Here is a 23,854-nt window from a genome sequence, read left to right as displayed (position 1 = left end):
TATTCCAGTCTCAGATTATTATTATCATTCAATTATACCGTATTTACTCGAATGTAATGCATACCATTTTTGGCCAGATTGCCATCGTGAAAATTAGGGTGTGCATTAGATTTGATGGCGCATTGTATTATACAATAGACGATAACAGTTTAGAGAGAATGATACAGTGGGGTGTGAATGAGAGGGTGTTGACCCTTTGAAACCACACATTTGCTTCAGTTTCTCAAGGACAAAGGGACTCCAAGACACTAGCACCTCAGGCCCTCTTAAATGTCTGGCCAGGACGGAGTGACATGTGGCTTTGTTATGAGTTGGCTATGAAATCACTGTGATGGTTTTGCTTGATGAGCTCTATAAGCAACAAAAGGGTTGTATTGTTAATTGTCTAGAATTTCCAGCCTTTAAAATGTGACACCCATCAGAGCTGGGAAGGGACACAGAACCAGAAACAGTTTCGGTTTGAATCAGAATGCAGGGAAATATAAGGTTTTTTTAACTTGAAGAGGCCTGTGAGCTCTCTAGGACTCTTGGGGTTTTATTTTATTGATCAGGTGTATATCCCATCCTTCCTCCAAGGAGCTCAAAGTGGGAATGTTACCCCCACATCCCCATAAAATCCCCCATAACAACCCTGTGAGGTAGGCTAGGCCAAGCAACAGTGACTGGCCAAAGGCCACCCAATGAGCTTTATGACGGAGTAGAAAAAGAAAAGAACTGACTCAAGCAATATTAAGCCGTGAGTCCAACACAACTAGATTAACATAACCGGCAGCTGAATTGCCTCCCTTGATGTTCAAAGTGACTTGAGGCAACATTCTGACAGCTCGTTCACTCACGCAGGGCATGAAAATGTGTGTGCATGCACCAGTCCTTCCCAAAATAGCAAAACTTGCTTTTGTTGTACCATTACTGTGGACTTTCTGAAATCTCAGATACTATTTATGCCAAAAGACTGAATGAATCTCAGAATTAAGAAGCTGCAAACTGTCACACCAGAAGGCAGTTTGAATTTTTATTATTATTAATTTACAGACATGTCCGTGTCCAGGAAGAAAGAAAATAATACATTTGCAATAGAACTCTGATGGCTATTCGATAGCTGGGCTTTCAAGCTACAATTGCCATCAGCTTTCATGCAAATAGTCCTGGAAGAGAACTGAAAGCAGTGACAAAACATCAAGAGAAGCCTACAGTGATGATGTGATCCTTCCTGAGCAGAAGTGTATTGAGAGTTGGAGCAGAACCACACAATTTGGCACAATGCTGTCCATGTCTCCCAGTGATGCAGCAACCTCTGAGTCAGATACGTAGATGGCAAATGAGGGGGAGAATGAAAGCAAGACACTTTTGGTTACCAAACTTCATTCACATAATCTTCTAAAAATGGACCCGAATTGCGAGTTTTTGCTGACTGGGTCAAGCATCAGGAGTGGCATCATCACCAGAAAACCAGGTTGTGACATTTACACAGCCCAGGAAGAAAGGTTCTCACGCTAGGCTGACAACCTTTAATGTGTGTTTTAATAGTACTAGAAAAATACGTGGAAACAGTTTAAACTTCTTGCGAGGGGATTCCTCTTCTTTTTTGGGTCTTGGAACTCCCTCTCACAACTCTTCCATCTTATCGGCGTTGGTTCAGTCCTGTGAGATTCCTTATCTGTTTGGTTCACAAATAATATGTCATTAAATATAAAGCCAATAAGAAAATTACTTGCTGCAAAGAGGCAGCATGGGAATATGCCACTGCTCCTTATGACTGGGAAAGGTAACTCTAGCAAGCTGCAGTTTTCAAATGGTGTTACAGGGAAGCAGTCCCTCAATGAGAATAAGATCAATAGGGTGAGCAACCTTTTTCTGAAAAAAACGCTTGCCCTCACCCCTGAACAACATTTCTCTGAAACATGCACCATGTGTTTCAGGGCATGTTCCCACTCACAGGATGGAAAGTGAGGCCCTAACAGGCCTGGTCAGTACTCTGGAGGACCTGAACATGTTGCCCCCAAACATACACCAGAACCCTGCATAACACTCACAGGTTGCTTGGCAGGAAAGTGGACTGTGAAGATAAAAATTTGAAAGCAACAGCTTCCAAGGGCGGGCATCGGGCAGCAACAGATTATAGAGAGAATTCCTACACTTCTTGTGGTTGCTCACTAACTAAGGAATTTAACATTTTATTTTGGATTCATTAAACAAAATGTATATGCTGCTGGATTTGTAAAAAAACAACAACACCTAAGCGGTTTAACAGTATATAAAATAAAACACTGAAATTATTTGTAAAAAACAGTTATTTAAAATATAATTAAAATCAACTGCAGCAAAAAATAAAAAATACGTGTTGGTATTCTACTTGGCTGAGTGAACAGGCTTACCTAAACAAACATGTTTTACGCAGGCACTGAAGGATATAGGGAAGGTGCCTGCCTAATACAAATAGGCAGGGAATTCCAAAGTTTAGGTGCTGCCACACTAAAAAACCAATTTCTTACAAATGCAGCTCAAGTATTATGTGGCCTCTGTAACGGCTCCAGTCCTGCAGATTGAAGCAGCTGAGTAGGCATATATGAGTAAGGCGATCCTGCAAGTAATTTGATCCCAAGCTGGCTTTATATACCTCTGCTGTTTGAAGGATTCTTGAGTAATGAAAGACATTGTGCGCAAATGCATCCATACATATTAATCTGGGAAATTCTGCAAGTAAGACTACCTCGCAGATCCTCTTCTTTAAAAAAAAAAAATCATACAAGCACCCATTTCCCTTTGCATTCCTCCACATCCAGTATTGCATCCATAATTTCCGGGGGGGGGGGGAGCTGTTTGGTATGCAACAACCTGAGGAAATCCTGTGTCTGGCATTACTTACAGTGACAGCAGCACCCATCAGTCCCTGGACAAGGGCTTCTCCTGTTGCCTGCACCTAGGAAACAAAACACAGGCACTGAAATCTTCTGCTTTGTGCTGGTTTTGCATTGGTGGACCAGCCCAATATGGAGAGGCTGTAGCTCAGTGGCAGAGCATCTGCTTTGCATGTAGAGTGAGCCATGTTCAGTTTCTGACAGGACTGAGAAAGAGTCCTGTCTGACTCGGCATAAGGCTGCTTCCTAAGAGTTATTCTACAGTGATAGAGCTGACAGCAAGTACATGCTATTTGGCCGGAAGTATCTGTAGGAACCTGAAAAGGCACTACAGTGACATGCAATCTTAGGATCTCAGCGGGATCCAAAGACCTGCACGTATACAGCAAACACCAGGCACAATTGGAACAAACACAATCAATTAACATCACAGCAGCAGCTCCAGCACTAACAAAAGACTTGCTTAGAAATCTCCAGGAAGATTTTCTAAGCAAACTAGTCCAAATTAATTCAGAGACCAATAAAGTGTATTGCATTGAGTGCCACTTCTTCTCCTTAATGTAAATAATTAACTTACATTCTCTGCCAGGGCCTGTATGAGAGTGAAGCATTGTAAAGTTATGAGAAGCTGCACAGATGGATTAACTGCAACAATGTGGGTGATAATATAATGGTTCTTTCCAGTGCTATCACCACAGCACGTGGGCAGGAACCTAGTATGTGCCACGAGAGCCCTTTTCATATGTTGCACCGATGGGAGTAGTGCTAGACTTTGCCTGGCAATCTGTGTACCTGTCTGAAAAAAGGTCCTGACTTGGGTCAGCAAAATGCTGCATGTTTTTAATGTGGGGTGTAGAATCTTTGGCCATTTCCCCCCAAACTACACCCACATGCCCCCTCACATCTGATATCCTATGCAATGTCAGGTGCACGTAGGTAGAGACTGGCTGCCAATGCACATTAAGGAGACTTAAAATGCACTCCTAATTGGCAAGGCAAAGCAGGTTTCAGCTCAGCCAAAGGGGGACCTATGACTTGGCGGCTGCTTAATTACATGTGACCCTCCAAACACTGCAGGTCTACTCTTGTTCTCTGTGCCATCCTTCTGGGTCTCACTTCCCTATACAGTCGTACCTCGGGTTACGACCACCTCGGTTTGCGAACAGTTCGGGTTACGAACTGCACAAACCCAGAAGTGTTTTCGCCGCGCATGCGCAAAATGGCGGCGCCCATCGCGCTCGGTTTGCGAACTATTCGGGTTACGAACTGCGATCCGGAACAGATCGCGTTCGTAACCCGAGGTATTACTGTATATATGTCAGGTGGGGAGAGAGAGAGAGAGAGAGAGAGAGAGAGAGAGCCTGGGGAAAATACCATAAATGGGACAGAGCTAAAATAGAAAGAGCAATGAAAAGGGTGAGGGAGAAGAAGACCGTGACAAACAATTAGTTCCAACCTGCGCTAATGGAAGGGGTGGGAAACAGAAGAAAGCTGAAACAGAGAGAGATGGAGGAGAGAGGGGGAGACCTATTAAATCCTGTGGTGCTGCAAATTCCACCCACTTTGGCTCTGGCCCCTGACAAACTAGCCCTGAGGAAATGCACCCTCAGCAAACAGGATAATGGTTCCCTAACTAAGGGATGGGAAACTGGTGGACTGAGCTTGGTCTGCCAGAGCTGCTTCATCTGTGCATCCCAGACTCCAGTGTCTCTCTTCTCACTTTAAGTCTCTCACATTCCCCTTGCTGCAATCTAGTCACAGCCACAAGGTGAACCAGATAGACAGGACAAGAGCACTGCAGGCAGGCTGGCAGGCAGGCACACCAACAAAATGAGACACCTGAGCACAATGACTAGACTGGAACATCTTTCCAAAAAGGCACTCTAGCTACAGCACTCTGTTGCCATGCCTCTGACCTCACCTGCATGCCTACCACTGTCTCTTTCCTCCATCTCTCTTGCTCTCACCATGATCAAACTGCAGCCATGAGAAAAAATTAGGAAGATGGAAAGAGAAGGCAGAGAGAGCTGGAGGCAGGCAGATAGGTGCACAGGGAATTCTCATAAGTGCCATCTGATGAGAAGTGCCTGCCTGTCTCCAGCAGTCTCCTCTTTCGGATGGATTGTGGAGAGGAAAATGAGAGAGAAACTTCAGGTAGGCTTTGGCCCATCCACTTTAGCTGCCACCATGAGTTTATATACATGAATGATTGTATCCACCTATGTTTTACTCAGAGCTGAAATTAATGGACTCTAGTAAGTCACTTCCATTAATTTCAATGGGTCTACCCAAAGTATTGAATAAAACCTGCATTAGGACCTCAGGACTGTGTGCATGTTCTTGTAGAACACCCAGGCTAGATTGAGGATTATGGAGGCTAGATTGGTGCACTGGCAGAGAGGAGTAAGACAATAGCCAACAAATTTGTTTGGGGCTATAAAAGGCACAGTTCTCTTCCCCACACGAATCTCCCCAAATCTGAAACAATGAAAGCTTGCTTCTAGAATTCCCAGTAGCTCTACACCAGGCATCCCTAAACTGTGGCACTCCAGATGTTTTGGCCTACAACTCCCATGATCCCTAGCTAACAGGACCAGTGGTCGGGGAAAATGGGAACACTCATAACACTGTGTGACAGCAGCTAAAGCATTAAATCTCCTAAATTAGACTAAGAATACAATTTAGCATTCATAAATGTAACAATCAATTAAAAATATATTATGAACCCAAATCCTAATTATCTGCAAAATATGTGCATCATAAATGTTTAGAGGTATGTGAATGGATGGATGTGTGAATAGTTGTATCTTTGCAAATGGGGAAGATGCATGAACAGATGTTTATGAATGGGGCAGAGGCAAAAGAAAGGTGCCTTCCATTAGTCCACTTCTGACTCTTGTCCTCCCCACTTTCCCCCCAAGCAAATGAGTCCTTAACCCCATGAAGGTTTCCCACCTATGGCTTAAACTGGCCTTTCCCAACCTGGTGCCCTACAGAAGTTATGGATTACAACTCCCATCAGCTCCAGCATTATATGACCAAGCTGGCTGGGGCTGATGAGCATTGTAGTCCAAAATATATGGAGGACAGCAGGTTGGGGAAGGCTGGCTTTAACAGTCAGGTGAAGTTACTTCTGGGGTTTAAATGCACACATATGAAAATATGACCAAAGCTACAGTTCACATGTGCCACAGAAGACTGTGTTGTGTATAAATGGATATTAAGGCATCACCTGCTTAGCTGTGTGTCCCATGTTCATGGCATCAGCTATTCTGTTTTGTAGGAAGGACCAAGTCTCCTCAAAGTCAGGAGAGGAGTCCTGAATCATCACTAGCTCTGTAGTGTTGTAAACGCCAGCAAGCACTGCTCGACGAGTGTACCAGTTTATCTGTAAGGGTAGAAACCAAGAGACAAAGTTACATGAGTACCTGTACCTGAGTGACAAGGCCTGTGAAGTCTTAATTTCTTACAGGTATGAAACTATACCAATATGAAACTATCCCATCCATGACCAGTAGACAAAGCACTTAAACCCTGCATTATTATTTTTAAACCTAGATTTCTGTGACAAGTGAACCCAAATTATTCACCAAGAATTGCTGGATTCTGCAATGAGTTCTGTTGGGAAGGTGTCACAGTATCCTGTCTTTTTATTGCAACATACACGGACTACAATCCTATATCCATTTATATGGAAGCATATTGCATTGAACTTGATGGTACTTACTCAGGATTTCACTTGAACAATTAAGCAACCCTCTGAAAATAATTCAGCACATACCTTCTAGTAGAATAGAAATTTTGCCCAATAAATCATTCCAGCATCAGTCTATCAAGCATGTAAACCAGGGATTAACACAAAAAACACAAAAAGGACAGTCAGGATCCTCCAGATCAGCAAAGTGGAGGTTATTATTGAACCAGCATCTGTTTGGGGTATTTATCAGTTCACAGGTTACATAAAACTATGTTAGGCACACCACAGCTGAGAACCAATTACTATCTCATTCAGCCTGTCGAAACTTCAAAAAACATGTCACTCAAAATCCATTATAACAAATAACATTCTCCTATTTCTTTTTATCACTTCTTGAACTGTTGTTAACCAAAGTGGAAAATTGGATTCTTTTGCCACTGCCTAATGAACATATCTGGTGCCATACACAATAGTTGCAATGAAGTCCTGCCAGCAACACAAAGGCACTTTCCCAGTTTCCAAGAAAGCTCAGGGGGAGGGGGGAGGGAAGAAAATTAAGCAGTATTTGTAAGGCTGAATACAATTTCATCCACAATTTGCATACTCCAAAAAGAACCTTAGTTTCCTGGTGTGAGCACTGTCTTTTATTTGGCTTTCTGGTTTATTCCTTTAATTTGTTTGTGTGCTACTTATTTGTCACCGCAGTGGCTGCTATTTTATCCTCACACAAGTTTATTAAAGTCATTCATTAACAAGACCTACTAAGCTTTTCCTACGCCTTACTTATGTAAACGCAATAGGTCAAGTAATTCATTAATTGCTTTAATTAAGATATAATTTACTTTGCTATTATTTCCTGCCAGAAAGTTGATGGCTCTCATAAGCCCTGGGTATTTTTAGGGAGCTGCTTACGAGTTTTCAAAGAACATCCATCACTTTCTGTTGTCCCGGTTGCAGGTGGGATACTGAAAAGCAAAACTGTGGCAAATGGCCAGTTCAACTCTCTCTGTTTGTCACTTAAATAAATACATTCCACTTTGTTTCTTTCTATAAAAGGAAAACAATTTTATAATTAAAAAACCTTACACAGTACAGTCAGCTAATATTCTGCCAGTTTCAAATATATCCAGTTCTAAAAGTGCTGTCTGCTTTGATTTGGTCATTTTAGCTTGCATTATTATGTTTCTTTTAATAGTTTTTATAAGGCTTTATTTTCTCACCTTAGGTGTCTTCAAGAAAAGTGATATACGTATAAACATTGTAACTTAAATCTGTTTTTTGTTTTAATTTGCTAACAGCATGACTGGGCACACCACTAAGCAGAGGGCTAGTGAGAGCCCAGTCATCCATTATCCTTACCTGCCCAGACACACTTGGATGAGCTACATATTTATTTTAGCTTATGCAGGCTGACGATATGTACAAAGTGCTTGCAACTCTATGCCCAACGCATGGCCTCTTGAGCCCTGCCCTTGTTGCTTTATTAAAACTAGCAGAGGAGATCTGATTAGCTGGGTGTGATTAATGAGTCACTGTGTGAAGGGGTAGTCCCCACCACTATGAAACAGGCAGCAGTGCTACCACTTTTAAAGAAGCCAGCTCTCGACCTGCTGGTTTAGTCTGAGCTAACTACCAACCAGTAAGAAATACCCGCTTTTAAGGAAGGTAGTGGAGAGTCATGGCAGGGCAGCTGCAGGCACTCTTGGCTTGTATGGATTATCTAGCCCTGTTTCAATCTGGGTTCAGGTCTGGTCATGGGACTCAACTGGCCTTAGTCACACTGATAGATGATCTTTATCGAGAACAGAGCAAAGGGAGTGCAACTTTGCTCCTTCTAAATCTTGCTGCAGCTTTTGATACCATTGACCATGGTATCATCCTAGATCAGCTCAATGGGATGAGTATGGGGGGCCCTGTGTTACAACGGTTCTGATCCTACCTACAGGGCTTTTTGGACCCATGGCACTTAAAGAGTTGTATCCTCCGAAGCTCTTTGGAAACCAAAATCGTGAAAGCTTTTTAGCACCGCAAGTGTTTGAACTGCGTAATTTTCCCAAGCACAGCCCAGAATATATTTATCATGCAAGGCAGAACATTTCAAGCTTTCCTGTTTCTCCCCAAAGTCCTATCTGTGTCATGCTGTGTCATGCTCAGACTTACATCGGTGGACTGGTCTCCTGCATAGTGCCACATGTCATCCACCATGCTCGTCAGGAGGTTTAGGCTGGCTGGGATATTGTGTGGCAGCAACAGCACACTAATAGCCTAGGGAGGAGGAAAAGCCAGATAAATTAATGAGGCAAGGAGAAGCACTCTTCACCCACAGACTTTCCTTCCCTCTTTTCTAAACACCTTGTTTTCATCTGCAGCAGGAGTAATCCAACATCATGTTTTTAGACGTCTAATCAACCCCAGATAGCATAGCCAATGGTCAGGGGTGAGGGGAGCTGTAGTTCAGCACCATGTTGGCTATCCCTGCTATACAAGTCTTCCCAGTATTGATTCCTTGCCATTTCTGCATACATGATAGCTTCAACTCCACTGCCTGTGCCCATCTTATGGGACAGAAAACATTGGTAATAATTTTTATTACCATAAGAACCTAGCAATGGCAGCCACCAGACCCCTAAAGCAATTCACAGAGAAATCCAGTTCAAACTTTGATACCAGGGCCAATCTAACTCAAGCTTGAATTTCCTATCATACTTGAATAGGAAAAATAAATTCTGGATATGCTTGATATTTTGTGATTCCAAGATGATGACTGCTACTAAAGGCCCTTAGGATCTGAAAAAAAGTGAAAGGAATTGCTTCCCACCCCGCACTCTGGTCAGGTTACCATCTCTCACCCTAATCAACATGACAGCACTGCTGACTGGATAAACAGAGAGAGGTATAAGCAGCTGGGAAAGGAGATGAGGACAGAGGATGAAGAAAGAGCCATTGAGTGGAGGGGGCCCTCTTCCTATCCTTTGGACCCCCTGGAAAGCTCAATAAACCTGCTGTACCTGGAACTGGGTATGGAGAGTGGAGCTGAACGGGACATAGCTATGGGCAGCCTGAGGAAGTATCATCCACCTTGGACCCACCCATAAATCTGGCCCGCCGGTCGATTTAATCCGGCCCCCGTGGTAGTATATGTTCTGGGGTAAAATCCTAAAAAAAGCTCAGCAGTCGGCCCTCACACATGTTCATTTAATCAAATCTGGCCCTCTTTGAAAAAAGTTTGGTCACCCCTGGTGATGTCTGCTGTTTCCAGGAACTCTTCTCATAGTGAGACTTTTGTGGGTGAGCTGAGTTTGTTTGGTCCCTGGGTGAGAACCTGGAGGCTGAGAGGGGAGAGTGTGTCAGAAGGGAAATGAATTGATACTGATTTTTTATGTATTAGAACCTTTGTACTGTATTAATGTAACATTTTTATATGTAACTGTATTTTTTGAAGTATTTTGTTTAAGTTGTCGCTTCAGTTTTCTGTACACCACTTAGAATTTTTTAAAATATATTAAGTGGTACATAAATTAAATAACCAATCACTCGTCCTTTAAGGAATTTGGGGTGACAACGACAACAGCAAGGGTGATCTGCAACTCAATGTTGTAGCATATTTCTGCCCTCCATAACAAGTGTTTCCATTCAAGGTTCCATCCATCCTAGAATAGCAGCCTAGTAGTGCTACTCATACCTCAAGGGGGAGAAGGACAGCTGTTCAGGAAGGGGGAAGGGGGGAAGACACATTCTTACCCCTCCACTCTTCCAATACCTCCCTAATATGTGGAAATCTCTACTTTAACTTCAACCACCTGGCTTCCCAGGGAATTATAAGAAATATTCCAATTCTGCTATACAAAGCAATGAACATAGATAACACTCTGGGATATCCCATGTTTTCAAAAATAATGTTAGGTTTGTACCTGGGGCCATTTTTCAATATATGGAATCAACATTCTCAGCCTGGTCTCCAAAGCATCCTTTAGAAACTGGTCTGTCTTCTTCTTCCTTTAAAAGGAAAAGAGCATTTATTGTGATTTTATTCTTTAATCAAAAATCGGTAGGAAGATGCATTAGGGAAACTACCTCACAAGTGCCCTCCTTGTGACCAGATTCCACGGTTAGGCTTTCTGTGTCAACATACAATTGTCACCTGTTGTGTTTCTGCCTGAAATGGTGGCACAATAACCTCCCACAGCTGTAGTGACCAGTACTCACTCTGCTTGACCGAGCTGCACCAGTTTGTGTTGCTCTTCTAAAAGTTCAGTCAGCTTGGAGTTACACTGGGCTACAAAGTGCAGGATCAGTTCGCTACCATCATTGTGAAAGAGCCCTGCTGCAGCAACAGAGAGACCCAGTGACTAAAAGGAAGAAGGGAAACAAGTTGAACAGGTAAATCACCCAGGAGCCAGAAAGCAGGCAATACTGTTCTACAGCCTGTTTGGTACAAGCATTCCAAGCAAAGCAACAATGCTGTGGGCAACACTGTGTTCTACATTATGGCCCTTTCTCATGTGCAGAGTAGCTTTCATGCTGCTGTTAAAACTCAGGCAGCTCTGCTCTACACTGTAGGTTTATAAAGACCCTACAGCTAATCCCTCTGCAAGTCTGCATTGCAATGATATCATCCAAAAACATCCTCCAAATTACTGTTTTCCATCTGCAGAAAGTAGAAACATAGATTCCTACAATGTAGGAGCCCTCAAGGCAAGACTTACGTCATGTCTTGCATGTGCTTTGTGGGTAAAGACCCATTGTGGCCAACAAACTTTAAAATGGGTTAATTGCAATGGCTCCCCACCAGGCAACTCTGGGAGTTATAGCTCTGCAAAGTTTTAAGTTCTTTGTCGCAAACCTCTCAGTGCCCACATAAAATAAGAATTGTTCTGGGACCACCACAACAGTTAAAAACTGACTGAGGCTGCAACTCTAACTCTTCTTACTTGAGAGTAAGCCCCACTGAATTCAACAGAATTTACTTCTGAGTAGACACGGTTAGCATTGCTGTGTTCAGCACCTCATGCATATGCTCCCTGCACCTCCTGGCACATCAGTCCTCTTGATAGCTACCTTGGCTCCCTCTGCAATAGCATCTGCTGTCCAGCCATGAGTGGGGACAAACTCCAGAGCTGCTGTCAGGATTTGATGCTGCAGCTGTTCCTCACTTTCATAGCCCTCTGATTCTTCACCTCCTTGATCCGTGTAACTAGGGGAATAAAAATACAAAGTCGCACCCTCAAATACCAAGGAGTCTGCCATTTTGGTCTCCCATATCGCTTTTCCATTGCCTTCATAATTCCTGCCAATTTAAAAGCTGCCCAGTTTCCTGTGCTCAAATTTTTGCTTGCTCAGTGTACACAATGTTAGTCTGTTAACATTTACAAGGGCATCATTACCTCCTCTGAGAAATCCAGGGATCTGCTCATCACAAGATCAGTATGGATTTTGTGGGGGCAGTAAGAGAAGACACACTGCAATGCTGCTCACGTCATCCTGGGATTACAGGCATAGGAAGGAGATGCCAGCTTCAAAAGAACTCACAGGAACATGCCTCCCCAGGGATGCAGAAATATCACATCCTGCTTGCAATACAAAGCATTATGCCAGAACTGGTTGTGAGTTTGTGGGAAATGAGATCTCTCAGAGCTTTAAGTGGTGGTGGGAGCATGCAGGTTACCTGGGGCGTAAGTGTGGATGCTCTTGATCATGCTGCTCCCCCACTGGCTCTGACTCCAAATGCTGCTGGGTGGAAGACTGCGGGGGCTGTTGTTTCTGCTCATCTGACGCTCTCCGCAGTACAGCTGCAGCCTGAATGGCACGTTGCACTGGGTATAGCTGGCGTCTGAAGACTGAAACAGAAACCAGTTCAGTTGGACAAACTATCGTCTTTATTAACTACATCAACTTCATTTTTGAAGTACAGTTATAAGAATTTAGAATCAAAGCAACCCAACGAGACAAGCCAATGAGATAGGAATGCCTGTTACCAAAAGAGAATGGCTTATTCAAGGCTACCTTCTAAATTTGCAAGGATGAGCAGAGATTTGGGCCTAGACTAAGCCTGTATATGCTCTAGTCTTCTCAAAAGGGCTGGGTTCTGCTCGTACAATCCATCACTGAACAAGTATTACCTTTGAAAGCCTCTTTCCTAACATGCCAAAAGAAGTTTGCCAATGCAAGCGGAATCTTAGCCAAGAATTGCCCCATACCCAGATTACACTGGCAATTATCTATATGTTTGTCAGTCCAGGCAAATATGCTTTTTCTTTTATTATTGCAGAAGGACATATTTCTGTTCAGTGAAATTGAACAAGTGAAAGTGCTGAACTGCTTTAGGCCACTCAAACTACAAAATTCTGAGATAAACAAATAATCACTTGATTGTGAGTATGCAAGAAACTTGTTTGGTTGGTTAGCTTTGTTGGCATGTCCATCAAACTCCTTCAGTGTAAGCTCCAGCTCCTTGGTGAACAGATCAGTAGACATTTGGATATGTAGACACAAATATTCATCTGAAGCCATACTCCAAGTAATCAAATTAAAGGTGGTATTTGCATCATAAACCCTTTAGAAACTCAGAACTAAACTTGCCCAGGAAGTCAAAACCTTACCCTTCCTCCAAATTCAAGAGGCGTGTGAGGAATGGCTGAAGTAAACTGGGGGACTGCATTCTGCACACCTTGATGAAGGGGTGTGTTAGACTAGGTAAAAGGTAAAGGTAAAGGGACCCCTGACCATTAGGTCCAGTCGTGACCGACTCTGGGGTTGCGCGCTCATCTCGCATTATTGGCCGAGGGAGCCGGCGTATAGCTTCCAGGTCATGTGGCCAGCATGACAAAGCCGCTTCTGGCAAACCAGAGCAGCACATGGAAACACCGTTTACCTTCCCGCTGTAGCGGTTCCTATTTATCTACTGGTACTTGCATTTTGACGTGCTTTCGAACTGCTAGGTTGGCAGGAGCTGGGACCAAGCAACGGGAGCTCACCCCATCACAGGGATTCGAACCGCCGACCTTCTGATCAGCAAGCCCTAGGCTTTGTGGTTTAACCACAGCGCCACCTGGGTCCCTCTAGTGTTAGACTAGAGCTGTGTTCAAATCCCCACTCAGCTATGAAGCCCACTGGGTGATCTTGGGGACCAGTCACTGCCTCTCAGCCTAAGCTACCTCCCAAGGTTGTTGTGGGGTTTTAATGAGGAGGGAAAGAAAACCATGCATGCCACCTTACGCTCCTTTAGGGGGAGGGGAGGTGGGATGTAATTGCAACAAAAAAATATGAATAAATGAAAAAAATAATAGTGGTAACAATAATAATATTTTATATGGCCCAAGTTTAGCTATGGCTTAGCGTTCAAACCAGGTGTAAAGAGGCTGAAAGCAAATAAATAAATGATTTATAATTTTGATTGTACATGAATAATAATAATAATAATAAATATATGAGCAACAAACACCAGCCTGACAAGGGTTGAGTTTCGGAGGGTTCAGAAATCCCGGTGGCTCTTTCCCTTTCCTGAGCGTTATTTAACACAACAGCGTATAATGATTGCATGAATTGCGCAAATGAGCCGCAATTAATCGCCTCCCCGGCCCCTCAAGGCGAGTTAAGGGGCGCCCTTGGGTGCCACTTGCCCTTCGCCTCACCTTTCCCCGCCCACAAACCCCGCTCAGGCCCCGGCCGCAGGCCCCGTTTCCCGGGCGCGGAGGGAGTGGGGGGTCGGCAGGCGGCCCCCTCCCTTTCCCGCCTTCACCCGCCGCCCGAGCTGCTCCTCACCCGCCTGGCAGCGCAGCAGCCCCCAACCCGCTCGTCTCAGACTCGCCGCGGCCGCCGCCATCTTTACAGTGGGCGAGGGAGCAATAAGAAGCGCCTCGGAGCGGGAAGCTCGAAGGGGCAGCCGCCATCTTTGGAGAGGGCAAACAGGCAGTGGGAGGAACCGCCCCTGCTGGCAGGCTTCGAAGAGAAGCTTGAGCTATAGAATAGAGTTGTCTTCATAATCCACACTTCCGGGCTTTACTGGCTTTCTGCTGCAACTCACACTGCAAGCTATAGCGGCATTGCATCACAAATAATCGTTTTGAGAGGCTTTTTATTTTTACAAGCAAGCGGCGTATAAATTTATGAAGCAAATAAATATGGCTAGAAATAGTGTGCTCCCTTAGAACGCAAGAAGGTACCTGTTACCCAGATAGTTGCGGGATTCCAGCTCCCAGATCACCCAGCCCCATCAGCGGCCAGGGGCTATTTAAAAAAATCACCCCATGACTCATGACTCGGAGAATCATGGACAATGGCGGCTTTGGGGAAATTTAGACTTGTGTTCCTCTTCCATTCCCCGCCCCCCTTCTATCTCTATGTTTCACAAATGTCCGCCCCTTGGCTGCCATCTTTGGAACGGGCAACGGGATTTCAGGAGCCGCTTTTTAATTGCTCGCCGCTATCTTTGAAAAGGGCAGCGGTGGCGGGGCGGGCCTAGCTGAGAGCTCGTGACGAGTCGGGAAAGGTCCGTCCCGAGCGGCTGAAAAGGAGAGGCGGCCGCTGCTGCTGAGCTCGCGGCTCCGGGAAGGAAAGCGGGAAAGGCGGTACGTGACGTGGTGAGACGCGGGCGGGGAGGGGCAGCCTGGGCACGTTCTCTTCCACCTCCTGCGCTTGAAATGGGCGAGGGTCTTCCTCGCTGCCCTTGGGTCGCCTTTAGACCTTTGTCTAACGGAAGGCGGGGGTCGTCGTGCCCCCCCCCCCGGCCCACAGAGACACACGCGCGAATTGCCCCGAGGCCGCCCATCTCCCCGGCACCTGGGCGGCTCGTGACGTCATTCCGGCCCTTCCCTGTTTGGTGGAGGAGGAAAGAGAAGCCTTGAAGGAGCTCGAGGTGGCATGTACATGGTTCTCTCTCTCCCCCCCCCTTTAAATCCCCACAACAACCCTGTGAAGTAGGCCAGGCTGAGAGACTGTGACCGTGCCTGTGGCAGGGTCAGGATATGAACTTGGGTCATTCAGCTTTTAGTCCAGCTTTTGCCAAGCTGGCCCCCTCCAGGTGTTTTGGACTCCTGCTGATGGGTGTTATAGTCCCACATGCCTGGAAGGGGCCAAGTTGGCGGACTACTCCAGTACTTTTACAGTATCAGCTGTGCTGCTCTTCAGTTGTTGCTGCCACCTCCTCACTAAGTAACTTCATATATCCCCATCCTCTTTAGTTCATCAGAGAGCTTCCTTCAGTTTCTTCTTGGGATTTTTTTCCTCCTACCTAGTCATTGAATTTAATTGCAGCCTTCCTCACCAGAATAATTGTTGCTTGCTTAGCCCAAAGCATATTCAATTTCAGGAGCCAGGTTACAAAGTTCTTGTGATGGCCAGCTGGAATGCAGTCATTTGAAGAAAAGGAACCCAAAGTTGCTGGTCTTTCAGCAGAGGCAGTGGCAAAACCTCAGAAAGGTGGTCTTTCTGCAGCCGCAGAGGGTACCGGTAGGTGATAGCTGAGGGAGGAACCACATGGAGAGGCCCTGCAGGTCTTTTTGGGAAAAGGCATCATCCTCTCAGTTTGCATAAAAGACTCTTGTTTTTCAAGTTGAGTAGCTCAGTTTCCGTGTAGTAAGGATGCTTCGTTTGAAGCTGGCCACAGCTGAAGGTGCAGAAAGTGAGCAAAAGGTCTTGAGATGGATCTTTAAAGAGATGTGTATGATTGAACTCTTTACCAGGCCCAATTACTTTCAGCAAAAGGGGAGAACCTTGGTGGAAATGGAATACCCTGATCAGTTGATGTGCAGACATAGTCTCACTACTTGCTACCCACTGATTCTAGACTTCTTATTACTCCATTTTCATTGGTTACTTAAGGTCTGCTTATCTGTAGTGTTGAGTGTTTTGAAACTCTTATCTGTACCATTTGGGGGAGAGTAGTGCCTTCTACAGATCCGTGGTTCAAATGTGTGCAAATTAGATAAGAATGAAGAAATGTTCGACCCCTGTGTTCTCTAGAATCTTGGTAACAGTGCTGTAACTGAAAATAAAAGTAAAGTCCCTTAAACTGAAACCATCTTTTGTAAGGAATCATAACGTTTGGGGAAAATGGCTGACACGTTCTCTTTAGAGCAATACTGCTAATATTAACAACCAGGAAATCTCCGGAAATTCCTGTTGATTTAAGTCTCTGTTCTTCGACGCTTAATGTATTGCACTTTGTCAACAGTTGTTTTCTTTCTTTCTTTCAGGTTCTGCATTGTTTCAGACATGGCGGCTCATGGGATCTCCATGGGCCAGCAAGTGGCAGTGATTTGGGATATGCACTCTCCTGCTGAAGCGCTGCAAAGTTTTGTGCAGAACATCCAAGCTGCTGTTGGAGTTGAGGGTCATGTATCTGTAGAAAATATCAACCAGCTGCTCCAATGTAAGTGTTGAAAAAGTATTCATTGCTGTGTTTGGTTTTAAGGTCTCATCGTAGCACTGAACTAATACATGTTGGACATCATAGAGTGTTGTTTGTAGAGAAGGAAACAGCACTAAGCTCACCAACAGCCTGAGAAAAGCCCTTGCTGCCTCTGGTGTCATGGCGAAGCTGCCAAACAGGGATGGGGCAGTGACTGCTGTCTCTTTGCCTGTCTGTCAGGCTGCTTGTGACACACAGCAATGACATTCTGTACAACATGGGTAGAATTTGTGGCCATGAAAAGGATGTTATCCTTTTCTTAGTGTACCTGGGTTTTTACCATACCATGTGTGAATTGCCTAAGTGGCCTGATTCTGACTGCAGGATGCAGAGGCAAGGAAACGGCCAGAATAACACATTGTGAGTAGCAATCTCAAGAAATCTAGAAGTTCTGTTGAGTGACTAACTGTAATAGTTTTCCAAGATTACCACCACTTAAAATGGCTTTGAAAAAATACTGCTGACGTCATGGTGTAAAACCCCATCAGTTATGACGTCATGAGTATGTATGTAGAAGGATAATGTGTGCTCTTCTTTTAACTCTTCAGCATCCCATAAGGAATCCAGTTTTGATGTAGTTCTGTCAGGCCTGTTACCTGGCAGCTTGACTGTGCATAGTGCAGAAGTATTGGCTGAAATAGCTCGAATAGTCAAGCCAGGGGGCCGTGTCCTTCTGAAGGAAGTAGTGACGACAGAAACAGGTAAGGGGGTACCTTTTCTCTTACCTCTGGATCATGGGTGTCAAACATTAATTTGACTGATGGGGCTCCGTTGAGTTTATTTTTATTTTTATTTGTGTTTTTTTCTTTTAACTTTTTAAAATGCTTTTTATTGGTTTTGTGAATACATAGTAATAACAAAATTCTTTATACAGTATATCAATCCATGAGATTACTTCCCCCCCTTCCCTTACATGGGTCCTAATACCGTAACAATTATTTACCAAACTACATAATATATTCTCCATATTTTTCATTACTATAAGTTATGCATAAACCTCCTTGCTTTACAAGTGATTATCTTAAAGTCCAGCTAACATTTTAATTTGCTTACAATGTTCTCTTAGGTAAATTATTAATTTTTCCCATTCTTTTTAAAAGTCCTTATCCTCTTGATTCCTGAGTTTCCCGGTTAGTTTTGCCCGGGGCTTCATTGAATTTAAGCTGCCATAGCTTAGAGCTTGTCTACACTGAGCATGTCAAATGGTCACGGCAGAGTTCATTTAACCAGATGTTGATACAGCATCTGTAACTGAACGTAACTGGGTATCAGTGTTCTGCTGGAAGCAGTGTATCACTGCTGGAAGTTGTGCGTTCTTGAGTTAAGTTATACCATGTTCAAGACAGGGCCAATATTCCTGCTTGTGGTGCAAGAGAACAAGGTATTTAAACAAGTTGATTCAGTGATTGACCCAATAATCACTTTCTTATGCTAATTAAGATCAGCTAGAGGGCTTTAGGGATTTTGTTACTGGGAACTTGCTAGAAATAGCCCATTTATATTAGTGAGGGCCGGAGCCCACTATATTTCCTAATTAATTGAATGGATGTCTGGCAGTTCCTGAAGTGATTCGGGAAATGCAAAGAATGAGGCTTGTGTGACTCTCTTCTGTGGGACAGTCATACTTTGAGCACTGCACCTAGTTGATTATGGATGCTGTTTCCTCCTTGTCCTACACCTCCCAGGTAACAACAATGGGCTCAAGACAATCCCCAAGCTACCTGCAGCTTTGACACTCTCAGGGCTGGTGGAAATAAAGGAGGTACGTATGTGGATATTTAGACTTCTATAGATCTTGAGACTTTCCTGCTTGGCGGGGGGGTTGGACTGGATGACCCTTGTGGTCTCTTCCAACTCTATGATTTTATGATTCTATGATCATTTATTCCAGAACACTTAACAATGCACAATATATTTGGAGACAACAAAGCTTTGGGTTTCCCTAGGGAGCAAGCAAAAGTAGCCTTGAAAATGTTTGCTTTGGGTGGCATTCACTGCTAGTCCTACTCAGAGTATATGCATAGTAAAGTCAATGGACATGACTAACTAAGGGTCATTAATTTCAGTGGATCTACACTTGAGAAGGACTTAGTTGAATGCTACCATTGGGTTCCTTTGGATGAGGTTTCTGCAAAGGGAAAGCATATTGTGTGGGTATCATGGTGGTAATGTGCCATTTCTTCTGGGTACTCTGGGATGGATTTGACACCAGGCTAATACTTTGCTTTGTCTTGTTTTTTAGTTACAGAAAGAGCCCTTAACCTCTGAACAAATCCAATCTCTTCAGGAACGTCTGGGTTTCCAGTGCAATGAAATTTATTCTGTTCAGATGGAAGGCAAGAAACCCAACTTTGAAGTGGGATCTTCAAGTCAACTCAAAATTTCTTTTGTCAAGAAAGAGAGAGGTGAACAGGGATCTCTCCTCTTCACAGCATAATCTTTGGAAATACATTCACTTGTCCATAGAATGTGAATTCACTCTGTTCTTTAGAAGTCAATATAATAACCAAGGTGCTTCCTGACACATGGTCTTTGAAAGCAATGCTCTTTACCCTCTAGCTTATAAGCGTAGTGTCTGTTGGTAGCCTTCATTTCAGCCTCAAAAGCAAATTGCTAAAATAATGATGAGCATGTTCACATTGCTTTATATCAGGGTGTGGAAATCTACATTCCATTGGCCAGAGTGGTTTGTGGGCTTAATTTCAGCCAGCCTTCTAGGTCTCTTGCCCATCATTTGTTCAGTGGGGAGCAATTAAGGGAAAAACGGGCCTTTATGTTGAGCACCCCCTTTCTCTGCAAGAGGATCTGCAAGAAAATCAAAGCAGAAAGTACAATATCTCAGATGTGGCAGCCCTATTTTATGATGACATCTCACGGAACTTCACAGAGATGTGCTTCAGAGTACAGTTTAATGTGTTTTCATTGTCATGCCACCACGTTAGAGGGCCACATAAAGATTTTTATATCTTTATTGGGAGCAGACCTTATGTTGGATGCATTGTAATAGATTTTCCATAGTTAGATCTGAAAATATGCTGAGGTGCACTCTAACAAAGTTTGAGCTAAAAGGTCCCAAGAATGGATTAGACAAAAGATGTGCTATGACCCCACTGTTGTTCTGTTCTCTAGAATTCCTTATTCTATTCTCCTTAGAAAAGCCGGCTGTGGATCCCATGGCTGCAAAGCTCTGGACTCTTTCTGCCAATGATATGGACGATGAGGATGCAGTGAGTATGAAAATCACCTAATGCAAGCAAAGGAATGCCCTTATTTTATACATTTCTCTGTGTTCTGGCGGCTATGTCAGTGCCACATTATTTCTGCTGTTTTGTTCTGAGATATCTCAAGGACTGTGCAGAAGCACACCTGGAACAAACCTCCCAAAACGGGGACTGTCTTAATGGAGAGGGAAACATCTTAGTTTCATATGGATCATGGTCGTCTTCTTCTTTCCAGGATCTTCTGGATTCAGACGAGCTTTTGGACCCTGAGGATTTGAAAAAACCAGATCCAGCTTCCCTTAAAGCCCCTTCCTGTAAGGACTCTGGAAAGAAAAAAGCGTGTAAGAACTGGTGAGTACTGAAATGCAGTGGTACCTCGGTTTTCGAACGTAATCTGTTCTGGAAGACCATTTGAGTTTCAAAACGTTCAAATACCCAAACCTTAATGGCCGACAGCTATGCCTCCGGATTGTTCAGACAGCAGAAGCCGCATAGCATGTTCAACTTCCGAGGCTTGTTCGAAAACCGAAACATTTGCTTCTGAGTTTTTGGCATTCGAAAACCGAAACATTTGACTTCTGAGATGTTCGAAAACCGAGGTACAACTGTACATGGACATTCTGGTCCTAAGATGAATTTGATTCTCTCAAGAGAAGTGACTTTTTTGTGGCATGAACAAATGTTTGTGATGCTGCAAACAAGCTGCTCGAATTGCATGTGGGTTTTTTCAGGTTTAGATGTTCTTTATTTTTGTTTTGTTTTTATAAGATTTGCTTTGTATTAACTAGTAGGGATGTTTTATTTATTTATTTAGGTTTACAGACTTTCTAAACTTTATGGGGGGGGGAATCAGCAAAATATAGCCTTGGGGTAAGAAATCCAGGTAAGAAATCAAGAGAGTGAACTGCAAGCTTATGTACAGCAACTTGGAAATGAGTCCACATGGAAACCATTACTTCCAAACAATGGTGCATAAGGTCAGTTCGTTGGAAATGTAGTTTCTCCTAAGTTTGAAACCTAGGCCAGAGGCCAGGAGCTGGAATTCTGCAACTAAATTTATTTTATTGACATTTATATACAGCCCTATGCCCGGAGGTCCCTAAATAATAGGGAAGATCTTGGAATTTTCATTTCTCAGTGTTCTGTCCTGTTTGTAGCAGTCGAGATACTCTCTGCTGCACAGCACTGCTGTGATCAGATTGGAGAGAAGTAAGAACTAGCATGTCTTGAGAGCTATACAGACTCTCTAAGAAAGAATAAGCCACCCACTGCCTGCTTGCAAACTGTTATATAATGATTTCTTTGTTAAATAAATAATTTATATGTAGATTTATAAAGCCTCTCCCTTCTGCAGTACCTGTGGTCTTGCTGAAGAGCTGGAGCAGAAGAAGAACAACATACAGCCCAAATCCGCATGTGGCAACGTAAGGATGTACATTTACTTGCTAATCCAAACACTGGATTTATATCTCGGTCGGAGGTGGGGAACCTTTTCACTCTGCTGTGCTGGATCCTTTGGTTCCCCATCATGGCAGCCCCTTTTCATCCTGGCAGGCTGCCCTCCTCCCAGTCACTTGACAGTCAGCATGGTCAGCTTGGATTGGCTAGATTCCCTGACTGCCAACTCCAGACTGTAGCTGATCCTAGCAGGGCTTGAAGCCACTGCAAGTCAGCTGATTGCTGCTGTATTCGAGACCCGCATTCAGCAGAGATCAGCTACACTCCGGAGCACCCACATGTGCTTTCCGCCACTTGCAAATGCAGAGCAAAGCACGGTGATTTCAGATAGCTTGCATACATGGCAAATTAGTTAACAGTGTATTCACCATAGGTGCAGAGTATATCCAGTTTCCAACACAGAAGAGAAAGCCATAGAATTAATTTGTCACGTGAAGAAGCGTTGTGCAAGATGAGTGTAAAAATGTAACTCCTATCTTGCTTGTTCCCCAAGCCGTGTGGACTCTTCCCTAAATAGCCTCTGGTTCAAATTGGTTCAACTGTTCTACTACGATAACTCAGCCAGTGGCAGACAAACTGCTATGGTTGAGTTGGAATGAGAATTATCCTGGAGGATTATATGCAGCCACTAAAATATTTTTTCCACTTGGGGGTGGGGAGAAATGTGGTGCATTGAGCCTCAATACTGACTGACTTTGTCTCATTAAGGCCAATTCTTCCCTCATCCCTTGAGACAAACTTTGAAGTCATATTTAATGCAAGCCCCTTCCCACTTGGAAAATGAACAGGAACTGTGAATCGTTCCCCTTTAGCTGTGCACTGACTTGGCCTCTCTTCTCCCTGCAGTGTTACCTGGGGGATGCATTCCGCTGTTCCAGCTGCCCTTACCGTGGCTTGCCAGCCTTCAAACCTGGTGAGAAGATCCTCCTGAATGAGAATAACCTCCATGATGCCTAAGAGAGGGACAGAATCAAGCCTCCTTGTGGGGCACGCACACAGCTGTTCTTTGCCTTTTTAGGCTGTGCATTGTTTTGCTGCCATAACTCTCACTCTGGGAAGGTCTCTAATAAAGGGGGAAAGACTTTATTGGGGTCAAGGAAGACAAGCAGATGGGCTGCTGTAAGCTAAAGGGAAGGACTTGCATTCTAGGCTCGTCTCTGACTAGCTGACCTATTACTTGTTCCTTGGTGTCCTGTTCATGAACATAGATTAGTGGACATCGGGATTAAAAAAAAAAAGTATGATTTAACGTCGAGGCACTGGCTATCCTAACATGCTCTCTAGACAAAATGGCTATACTGGCAATTGTCATCACATCCTGGGAATTCTGAAGCAGCTTCAAGTGGTGGCTTGTCTTACCAAGAATCCTTTTCAGTATATTTTTTGTGGCCAAATGCAGCACCACAAATTACATTTTGGGGATGGGAGGAGAGGGATTGATTGTGAAATCCCAGTTGCACAGTTATGTGTTCCAGGTTTTTGTGCAACTGAAATGTATGAGGTTCTGAAATTAAACCTGTGAAACTAGCTATCTCATTTCTTCAATTCTTCTGGTATATCAAGAAAACTTCTCTATTATGGGTGTTAGAGGCTCAGTTAAGGAGAGGGAGATGCTACCTGAGTAGGGGCAGGGTTTTACTTTGAGCTGGTGACGGTCTTACTGAACGGAGGCTTTTAGGAAGCATTCCTGCTTTCCTTCCCCTCTTCATAATGTTTCCTTCTTTTAGAAGGGGAAAGCAGGAGGAGAGTCAATTATATGGGCTGGTTCACAGCATGCTTGATGGAGAACTATTTGTTTTGGGGTGTTCTGCTGGACTTCCATAGGGGACACTGATATCCTCTAATAATGTCTGTGCAGGCAGCAAATTGAGAATTCCCAGCAAGACTCCACCATTCCTCTGATGATTAAGGTGCTATGTCATGTAAGTTGAAAGGCAGGCTGAACAGAGATGGATTTAGTGCTTTTGAAGGTAACAGTGGATGCTTCTTGGAAGAGAAATAAGCTTTGACTAAACCAAGAAATGTTTTGTTCAAGACATGCAGTCCCATATGATGGCCCGATTGACATGCAACACTGAATTAAACCTTATTTTCAGTGAGAAGACTGTGGTTTCTGCATTCCTCCCCAGCATAGCTGCCAAGTTTTCCCTTTTCTCGTGAGGAAGCCTATTCAGCATAATGGAAAATCCCTTTAAAAAAGGGATAACTTGGC

At 43.9% G+C, this 23,854-nt stretch overlaps 2 protein-coding genes across 4 annotated transcripts; one reads left to right on the top strand and one right to left on the bottom strand.

Moving 5' to 3' along the window:
- Window positions 1-999: 999 nt before the first annotated feature.
- On the bottom strand, window positions 1,000-14,386 carry COQ9 (coenzyme Q9). The gene is made up of 9 exons (XM_035117852.3): window positions 14,317-14,386; window positions 12,221-12,392; window positions 11,614-11,749; window positions 10,762-10,904; window positions 10,467-10,551; window positions 8,716-8,820; window positions 6,091-6,246; window positions 2,867-2,920; window positions 1,000-1,657 (listed from the first exon to the last, which is right to left on the bottom strand). The coding sequence occupies exons 1-9, from the start codon at window positions 14,375-14,377 to the stop codon at window positions 1,622-1,624; spliced, it is 948 nt and encodes a 315-aa protein (XP_034973743.1). The 5' UTR covers window positions 14,378-14,386; the 3' UTR covers window positions 1,000-1,621.
- Window positions 14,387-14,979: 593 nt separating this feature from the next.
- Window positions 14,980-23,169, top strand: CIAPIN1 (cytokine induced apoptosis inhibitor 1). 3 transcript variants are annotated; one of them, XM_035117853.3, is made up of 9 exons: window positions 14,980-15,122; window positions 16,749-16,924; window positions 17,512-17,664; window positions 18,649-18,725; window positions 19,206-19,368; window positions 20,117-20,190; window positions 20,420-20,535; window positions 21,539-21,608; window positions 22,489-23,169. In XM_035117853.3, exons 2-9 carry the CDS (start codon window positions 16,768-16,770, stop codon window positions 22,597-22,599), a joined length of 921 nt encoding a protein of 306 aa, XP_034973744.2. In that variant the 5' UTR covers window positions 14,980-15,122; window positions 16,749-16,767; the 3' UTR covers window positions 22,600-23,169. The 3 variants fall into 3 exon arrangements, with proteins under 3 accessions (XP_034973744.2, XP_088528261.1, XP_034973745.2); XM_088672135.1 differs by having other exon boundaries at window positions 15,089-15,409; XM_035117854.3 differs by lacking the exon at window positions 14,980-15,122 and adding an exon at window positions 15,168-15,996.
- The last annotated feature ends 685 nt before the right edge of the window (window positions 23,170-23,854 follow it).

The sequence above is a fragment of the Zootoca vivipara genome, chromosome 6, assembly GCF_965207765.1.
Source record: "Zootoca vivipara chromosome 6, rZooViv2.hap1.1, whole genome shotgun sequence".
Classification (NCBI taxonomy): Eukaryota; Metazoa; Chordata; class Lepidosauria; order Squamata; family Lacertidae; genus Zootoca; species Zootoca vivipara.
This window is presented reverse-complemented; position numbering and strand designations above follow the sequence as displayed.